The 9,962-nt window shown below is 40.6% G+C and overlaps 1 protein-coding gene across 1 annotated transcript in view; it reads left to right on the top strand.

Annotated features, from left to right (window-relative positions):
• LOC107722298 (PH domain leucine-rich repeat-containing protein phosphatase 1-like) overlaps positions 1-9,962 on the top strand; it is a 31,368-nt gene that overhangs the window by 7,758 nt on the left and 13,648 nt on the right. Inside the window, exons 2-4 of the mRNA XM_016530591.1 lie at positions 5,599-5,834; positions 8,066-8,214; positions 9,099-9,245. Coding sequence (XP_016386077.1) covers positions 5,599-5,834; positions 8,066-8,214; positions 9,099-9,245 — 532 coding nt within the window. The remainder of the gene's footprint in view (positions 1-5,598; positions 5,835-8,065; positions 8,215-9,098; positions 9,246-9,962) is intronic.

The following is a 9,962-nucleotide window of genomic DNA, read 5'->3' as shown; positions in this document are numbered from 1 at the left end:
ACAGCAGGTGCGGGTGATCAGAACTCAGGTGACTGTGATCGGGTAATTATCCTGGATGGTGACTGAAGTGACTGTGATGACTCCCTGACACCAGCCAGAACTCAGCGCTCACTTCATACTGACTTTTACACGCAGGATAAATCGGTAAGCACTCCACCTACACTCTATTCATCTGTCCTATTACAAGGAAAATCTGGAAATATCAGTGAAAAATGTATTAAAGTCATAGAGATTAATAAAATCTTATGTATTTAGATATTCTTTAGAAAACTGTAATTACAATTTAACTGGTCAATGCACTGATTGTTTAAAAAAAAAAAAAAAAGCTCAGATTGTGTAATACAGCTGTGGTGGTGTGCTGAAGTCCTCCAGAACGTGCCACTCTCAGTCATGAGCTTTTTAACTCCTGAAAGAAATTATTCAGGAGTTTTTAGCCCCAATATGTCATGCAGGCGGTTTCTCCAGTGCATTAGAGCACACAAGCTGAACGTGGACAAATATAGCCTGGACACACACCCTCTTCTACTTTGTGCCGGTTACCCAGAGGACTGCATCTGCCTAACCGCTCAAAACAGGATAAGGTGTCTAAAAACAGAGCCTAAGTCAAACATCGGACAGACCGCTGACCCCCGACCTCAGGGCGTCTGTCCCAGGAGTCACAGATAGGGCTGGGAGACAGTCACATGTCTTCATGCTGTACAGACATTTTGATACATTAGAGGTTATGTGCATTTGTTTCTCAATGGCCAATGTAACGTAAATTCTAAATTCCACTCTTTACTAGTACTGACTACTGAATTATGTACTTTACTAGTACAACAGCTGAATTCTGTTTTTTTTTTGTTAGTACTGACTGCTGAATTCTGTTCTTCAGTTGAACTGACTGCTGAATTCTGCTCTTTACTTGTACTTTCTGCCTAGTTTTATCTTTACTAGTACTGCTGAATTCTGCTCTTAATTATATTGACTACTGAATTCTATACTTCACTAGTACCAGCAGATTAATTGTTTTTTGGTAGTACTGCCTGTTGAATTCTACTCTTTACTAGTACTGACTGCTGAATTCTAAACTTTGCTAGTACTGACTGTTTAATTCTGCCCTTTACTAGTACTGACTGCTGAATTCTGTTCTTCAGTTGAACTGACTGCTGAATTCTGCTCTTTACTTGTACTTTCTGCCTAGTTTTATCTTTACTAGCACTGCTGAATTCTGCTCTTAATTATATTGACTACTGAATTCTGTACTTCACTAGTACCAGCAGATTAATTGTTTTTTGGTAGTACTGACTGCTAAATTCTTCTCTTTACTAGTACTGACTACTGAATTCTGCCTTTTACTAGTACTAACTGCTGAAATCTGCTTTATACTAGTTCTGGCTGCTGAGTTCTACTGTTTACTAGCACTGACTGCTGAACTCCGCTCTTTCTTCTCTAGTTCTGACTGCTGAATTCTACTGTTTACTAGCACTGACTGCTGAACTCCGCTCTCTCTTCTCTAGTTCTGACTGCTGAATTCTACTGTTTACTAGCACTGACTGCTGAACTCCGCTCTCTCTTCTCTAGTTCTGACTGCTGAATTCTACTGTTTACTAGCACTGACTGCTGAACTCCGCTCTCTCTTCTCTAGTTCTGACTGCTGAATTCTACTGTTTACTAGCACTGACTGCTGAACTCCGCTCTCTCTTCTCTAGTTCTGACTGCTGAATTCTACTGTTTACTAGCACTGACTGCTGAACTCCGCTCTCTCTTCTCTAGTTCTGACTGCTGAATTCTACTGTTTACTAGCACTGACTGCTGAACTCCGCTCTCTCTTCTCTAGTTCTGACTGCTGAATTCTACTGTTTACTAGCACTGACTGCTGAACTCCGCTCTCTCTTCTCTAGTTCTGACTGCTGAATTCTACTGTTTACTAGCACTGACTGCTGAACTCCGCTCTCTCTTCTCTAGTTCTGACTGCTGAATTCTACTGTTTACTAGCACTGACTGCTGAACTCCGCTCTCTCTTCTCTAGTTCTGACTGCTGAATTCTACTGTTTACTAGCACTGACTGCTGAACTCCGCTCTCTCTTCTCTAGTTCTGACTGCTGAATTCTACTGTTTACTAGCACTGACTGCTGAACTCCGCTCTCTCTTCTCTAGTTCTGACTGCTGAATTCTACTGTTTACTAGCACTGACTGCTGAACTCCGCTCTCTCTTCTCTAGTTCTGACTGCTGAATTCTACTGTTTACTAGCACTGACTGCTGAACTCCGCTCTCTCTTCTCTAGTTCTGACTGCTGAATTCTACTGTTTACTAGCACTGACTGCTGAACTCCGCTCTCTCTTCTCTAGTTCTGACTGCTGAATTCTACTGTTTACTAGCACTGACTGCTGAACTCCGCTCTCTCTTCTCTAGTTCTGACTGCTGAATTCTACTGTTTACTAGCACTGACTGCTGAACTCCGCTCTCTCTTCTCTAGTTCTGACTGCTGAATTCTACTGTTTACTAGCACTGACTGCTGAACTCCGCTCTCTCTTCTCTAGTTCTGACTGCTGAATTCTACTGTTTACTAGCACTGACTGCTGAACTCCGCTCTCTCTTCTCTAGTTCTGACTGCTGAATTCTACTGTTTACTAGCACTGACTGCTGAACTCCGCTCTCTCTTCTCTAGTTCTGACTGCTGAATTCTACTGTTTACTAGCACTGACTGCTGAACTCCGCTCTCTCTTCTCTAGTTCTGACTGCTGAATTCTACTGTTTACTAGCACTGACTGCTGAACTCCGCTCTCTCTTCTCTAGTTCTGACTGCTGAATTCTACTGTTTACTAGCACTGACTGCTGAACTCCGCTCTCTCTTCTCTAGTTCTGACTGCTGAATTCTACTGTTTACTAGCACTGACTGCTGAACTCCGCTCTCTCTTCTCTAGTTCTGACTGCTGAATTCTACTGTTTACTAGCACTGACTGCTGAACTCCGCTCTCTCTTCTCTAGTTCTGACTGCTGAATTCTACTGTTTACTAGCACTGACTGCTGAACTCCGCTCTCTCTTCTCTAGTTCTGACTGCTGAATTCTACTGTTTACTAGCACTGACTGCTGAACTCCGCTCTCTCTTCTCTAGTTCTGACTGCTGAATTCTACTGTTTACTAGCACTGACTGCTGAACTCCGCTCTCTCTTCTCTAGTTCTGACTGCTGAATTCTACTGTTTACTAGCACTGACTGCTGAACTCCGCTCTCTCTTCTCTAGTTCTGACTGCTGAATTCTACTGTTTACTAGCACTGACTGCTGAACTCCGCTCTCTCTTCTCTAGTTCTGACTGCTGAATTCTACTGTTTACTAGCACTGACTGCTGAACTCCGCTCTCTCTTCTCTAGTTCTGACTGCTGAATTCTACTGTTTACTAGCACTGACTGCTGAACTCCGCTCTCTCTTCTCTAGTTCTGACTGCTGAATTCTACTGTTTACTAGCACTGACTGCTGAACTCCGCTCTCTCTTCTCTAGTTCTGACTGCTGAATTCTACTGTTTACTAGCACTGACTGCTGAACTCCGCTCTCTCTTCTCTAGTTCTGACTGCTGAATTCTACTGTTTACTAGCACTGACTGCTGAACTCCGCTCTCTCTTCTCTAGTTCTGACTGCTGAATTCTACTGTTTACTAGCACTGACTGCTGAACTCCGCTCTCTCTTCTCTAGTTCTGACTGCTGAATTCTACTGTTTACTAGCACTGACTGCTGAACTCCGCTCTCTCTTCTCTAGTTCTGACTGCTGAATTCTACTGTTTACTAGCACTGACTGCTGAACTCCGCTCTCTCTTCTCTAGTTCTGACTGCTGAATTCTACTGTTTACTAGCACTGACTGCTGAACTCCGCTCTCTCTTCTCTAGTTCTGACTGCTGAATTCTACTGTTTACTAGCACTGACTGCTGAACTCCGCTCTCTCTTCTCTAGTTCTGACTGCTGAACTCCGTTCTATCTTCTCTAGTTCTGGCTGCTGAATTCTACTCTTTACTAGTACTGACTGCTGAACTCCACTCTCTTCTATAGTTCTGGCTGCTGAATTCTACTCTTTACTAGTACTGACTGCTGAACTCCGTTCTCTTCTCTAGTTCTGGCTGCTGAATTCTACTCTTTACTCATCCCATTTACCGCACTGTGGCTGGTGGACTAATTCACGCCTGTGAACAGCCAGACAACTCAATGCCGAAAACTCATGTGAATTCTGTTATTTGCGCCTCACTTAATTGACTCGGTAAATTGGTTAATGGCTAATCAATGAGATGGTGTGAATTTGGCGGAACAGCCGTGTAGCAGGAAATGCGCTCATGGTTCAGGGTCTGTGTCAGTCAGAGAAGAGCTCTCACGCAGGAAAGGCTATGGTTTCCTCTCTGAGGATTACGCCCGGGGAAAAAGCACAACATGCCTAAATTATGCTTAAGATCCATGTGAGATCTCTCTGTGTACCTGTCTGTCTGCAGCATCAATATTTGTAAACTGCTTTTCTTATTTCTTATTTCATAACACGAGAGAGAACACTGCAACTGGTCATTTTTGAAAAGCAACAACAGAAAGCTTCAGACTGGGTGTCATGTTAAACCTGTGCTGATGGTCGTGCTGTAAAGTGGGCTGCAGCGCTCCATGCCGCGTACCGTGGGGTCCTGACCCACATACTGCTGCTGCTTTTGGGTCAGATCTCGCTTGCTCTGTCTCAGAAGTGAAAGCAGGAATGTTGCTGCATAGTTAGAGTCAGCTGAGATCTCACTGAGATACCACACCTCACCATTCAGTGCAGGACAAATACAACGCATGAGTTATAAAGATAGTGATATGAAAGTATTGATATTATAACCAGGAGAGATTACTGACAAATCAACCCATTTTGATAAATTAGAGTTTATGGCAAAACATATTGCACATCTCCATATAGAGCCCTGCTGAATTATTCAAACCCGAATCCAAATCTGAACTCCGATCTGGTTCTGACTAATTCTTCTCTTCACTAGTGCGAACTGTTGAATTCTGCTCTTTACTAATACTGACTGCTGAATTCTACTCGTCACTAGTACTGACTGCTGAATTTTGCTATTCACTAGTACTGATTGCTGAATTCTACTTTTTGCTAGTACTGACTGCTGAATTCTGCTCTTTACTAGTACTGACAGCGGAATTCTGCTTTATACTAGTACTGACTGCTGAATTCTGCTTTATACTAATATTGACTGCTGAATTCTGCTCTTAATAATCCTGAATCCACTCATTACGAGTACTGATCACTGAACTAGTACTGACTGCTAAACTCTACTCTCCTTTCTCTAGTACTGACTGCTGAATTCTGCTCTTTACTAGTAAAACTTCTGAATGCTGCTTTATACTAGTACTGACTGCTGAATTCTGTGCTTAATAATGGTGAATTCCACTCATTACTAGTACTGACTGCTGAATTCTGTGCTTAATAATGGTGAACTCCACTCATTACTAGTACTGACTGCTGAATTGCATGTGCCAGAGGCATTCTCTAGTGTGGAACAATGAATTGTGATGTGCCTCTGAAGCTGTATTGGATGTGTTGACATAGGAGTGGATTGGGGAAGTCACTCGTGTTTTTCTCTGTTTTGCAGGAAAACCTCACAGCATCGAGAGCTCCGAGCGCATCCAGCTCTCTGGAACGTATAACGTAAGGAAAGGAAAGCTGCAGCTGCCAGTGAACCGCTGGAGTCGACGGCAGGTGATTTTATGTGGCACTTGCCTGATGGTGTCCTCAGTGAAGGCCAGCCATACGGGCAAGATGCACATTCTGCCACTGATCGGAGGAAAGGTACTGAACTCACACCTTATCATCCTACGGGGAATGTTTGTCTCAAACCAATGATCCTACAGCATTCCTTCTGAAGTGCACAGTAGTCAGAATAGAATAGATTTTCTTCAGCCGCTCGACAGTGTTCAGTATTACCTACAGATCCCTTTTACTGGTTAAAATTTAATTGGATAATTACTCTTATTTAGATTCAGACTTTCGCAGACCATGAGAATGAAAGGACAGGATCTGCTGGCACATTCTTTAAGAAAAAAAAAACACTTTAGTTGGCTGCAATATTCACAGTTTACCTTCACTTTATATTGTCTACATGTGCTGAACGCCAGGTTATATTATATAGTTTCTTTCCCACCCATACGGAAATGTAATAAAGGGCATCTATTGGCCTATATCAAGAGTAATACTGCTATATGTTACCTGTAAGGCTGTATATATTTTTTATATATTATATGTAGTAACCATATATGTTAACAGTATATGTTTTATTTATATATGCAAGTTCATTAAAACAACATTTGTGTATTGGCAAGATCCCGGTTACTGCCAACAAGCAACACTTGAAACGAGCGCAGTGAGAGGACAGACATAGTGGACATTGGTTAGTGAGTTGTAAAGTTTTATGGTGGTTTTGAGAGTTCATGAAGTGCTAAACAAACAGATGTGTGTTTCATAGTCTCGTACTCTCTCAGAGTTCATTTATGTTGTAGACTGCTAGACTAAATATTGAGTGCTGTCTGCCATGTCAGTCATCACAGCCGATCTAAACAGACCTGTGATGCTTATGAACACTCATCTCTTAATGGGCACTGTGTTACGTTCTGGTGTAAGCTTCTGTGTGTGTGTGTATGTGTGTGTGTGTGCCCATTTTTCAAAACGCTTATAAATCATACAAAATGAGTTTTTTTGAGAAAGTAAAAATGCACAAAGTTTCCTGTAAGGGTTAGGGGTAGGGCAATAGCACATACAGATTGTACAGTATAAAAACCATTACGCCTATGGAATGTCCCCACAATTCACAAAAACAAACGTGTGTGTGTGAAAGCCCTAGTTGGGAGTCCTACTTTAGCATACTTCACTACGAGCGCACCATCCTAAACAAACGCAAGTAGGCCAGCCTATTCTCCCGGAGACGTGTCCGGCCCGCCGGGAGCCTCAGATTAGAAAAACCTCAGCAGAGTGATGGAGACGGGTTAATGTTTAGGCTGAATCACCGCGTTGCTCAGTAGTGCTGTTTACTGAGTCAGATGCCAGTAGGGCTCGGCTGAAAATATAGATTTCTTGATTTGAATTGATTCTCATTTAGATGAATCGATATCGATCCTTGAACCCCTGCGTGAACAGAACTTAAAGTAACATTATTTGTAGCTCCTGTCATCCAATCCAAACTTTGTGCTTTCTTACTTTTGATATGAAACAAAGTATCACCTTCATCAATGGTATCAAATTCTGTCAATTTAATTACAAAATTCAATCAGTGAATGTGTTTTTGCTGCTCTTTAATGTGTGCTGACAGATGCTGTAGTGAAGCGATCATCTCTTCCTCTTTACTACTAGTTACAGCAGCAAATAAACATGAACGAACAGCAGAAACAGAACAACTCGCTGAAATCAGTCCTGAATCACAGAATCAATCAGTGATTCAACCGTCAGTAAAACAGCTTGAGATCAATAATGTCACGTAACATCACGTTTACCTCAGAAAAGACGTTCAATGACCTTAAACTCGATCGTCAGTTTTGAGCATTTTGATAAATGTATGCTACATATTCATCAGATTTTACTTAACCTGTTGTATACATTAATGAATGTTTGAATAAATCCATTATGACATCCACTGTTTAAATGTTTATAATAAATTTATTATAATAAATCTGTATTATATAATACATTTTTATTATAAAACTGTGTTATGTGCATTTTAAATGTTTGTTTCCAGATTAATATGGTAACCGGATTGCCTGTATATTCAAATGAATCAATAACAAATAGAATTCAATCAAGATCAAAATTTAATCGAATCGCAAGCTTGTAAGTTTAATTGAATCATGAAATTTGTCTCAATAGCAGCTCTAGTTGTCAGTCATGAATGATTCCTTAAATTGAGTGTAAGGTTTCCTTCTGTGACCATGAGGAGTGACCTGTGTGTGTGTGTGTGTTTCTCTGTGTGTGTGTGTGTGTGTTTCTCTGTGTGTGTGGATGTGTGTGTGTTTCTCTGTGTGTGTGTGTGTGTGTGTGTGTCTCTGTCTCTGTGTGTGTGTGTGTGTGTGTAGGTGGTGTCTCAGAGGATCAGCTCGGTGGATCTGTCCTGCTGTAGTCTGGAGAAGCTGCCGTCTAATCTGCTGTACAGTCAGGATCTGACGCACCTCAACCTCAAGCACAACTTCCTTCCTGCTGACCAGACGCTGCTGCAGCTGCAGAGGTCAGTGTGCGCTCACTCCAGCTCCTCGTCGCTCGGCCCGATCCTCAAGGGCTCCTGTGTGGAGTCTGTGTCAGTGCTGAGGCTGTTAGCTTTCTCTCCTGATCTCCTTCGCTGTTATCAAATGATATTTCATCAGATACACACAGAAACAATAAAAACGAAAGGAATTGTTCGTTCATTACATTTAAAAAGATTGTTAAATTGTTAAATGTTTATGCATTCGTTTGATTCCCAACATTTTTGATAATAAATTTCTATCAAATCATAAAACACGGACAATTTCTGAAAAAATAAAACATATTTCATAGGGCACTATCATTGTTAGAAATTTTTGTTAATTCAATTGATTAGACATCCTTTTAATTATTAAAATGTAATTACACCATTACAACAGAATCCAGACAAATTAAAATGGAAAACTTGCAATTTTGTAAATAAATGCATATAAATAAAAATGTAAAAAAAAATAATAATAGTTTGAGAAAAAATAAACCGCCCAGATATTTAAACGAGAATGTCATCATGGAAATTTTAGACATTATAGGAATAGTAAAACAGTCAAAATACAAAAAACATTTGATTAACTAAATTAAATGCATATTTAATGGTGGAGATGTTAAGATAAGCTGTCAAACATTACGCAGACATTTCAGCCTGACAAATGTGTATTATTTTCATTTCATATTAGTCCAGGATAAGTCGCGCACATTTCACAAAGCTAAAAATGAAATCAGTCTGGTCTCATGTAAGAGTTATGATTTATAGATAACAGATAATACTTCTGTAGTGAGTGATTTACAGCGGCTCAGCCAATCAGCTGTGTGTTTGATCATGTGTAATAAACTCTGAAGGACTCCGCTGTGGACGTCATCTTCTCTCTGCAGATTCTCCCGCCTGCGGAGCCTCAATCTCTCTCATAATCAGCTGCGGAGTTTCCCGCTGCACATCTGCTCCATCAGCACACTGACGGAGGTCAACCTCAGCTGCAACCTCCTGACCTCCATCCACCCCGACCTGGCCAACATGAGCCAGTGAGTGTCACATGATCACGCCTCGTCCAATCACAGCGCTGGTCTTACAGTCGATGCTTCAGCAGAACTAATCTCTCAGATGCTACAGAATTATTGTGTGGAACGCCTCTGCAATGACTTTCCTTTTTTACTGTTATGAATAATATTAACCAATAATAGTTAAACATCTAACAGTCACAGTCCAGTGACAGTTTTTGCTTAAAATACAAAAACGTATATAATTATAAACATACGCTACTGAGTTTTAGAGTGTTTGAAAGAGTCTCTTCTGCTCACCAGGTGTGTGTGTGTGTGTGTGTGTGTGTGTGTGTCACCAAGGCTGCATTTATTTGATCAAAAAAACAGCAAAAACAGTGGCATTGTGAAAACGTTTTACAATTTCTGATTATTATCAATGTTGAAAACAGTTGTGTAATTTTTCTTCATTTAAAAAAAAAAAAGAAATCCTTTGTAACATCATGCGCTACCATTCAAAAGATTGGGGTAAGAATTTTAATTTAAATTTTTTTGGAAAGAAATGAAAGAAATTGATGCTTTTATTCATCAAGGACGCATTAAATTGTTCAAAAGTGACAGTAAAGATGTTTATAATGTCACAAAAGATTTCTTTTGAACTTTCTGTTCATCTGTGAATCCTGAAAAATAAAATGCATCACAGTTTCCACAAAAATATTGTGCAGCACGACTGTTTTCAACATTGATAATAATCAGAAATGT

Source organism: Sinocyclocheilus rhinocerous, unplaced genomic scaffold, assembly GCF_001515625.1.
Source record: "Sinocyclocheilus rhinocerous isolate Xijiao unplaced genomic scaffold, SAMN03320098_v1.1 scaffold4319, whole genome shotgun sequence".
Classification (NCBI taxonomy): Eukaryota; Metazoa; Chordata; class Actinopteri; order Cypriniformes; family Cyprinidae; genus Sinocyclocheilus; species Sinocyclocheilus rhinocerous.
This window is presented reverse-complemented; position numbering and strand designations above follow the sequence as displayed.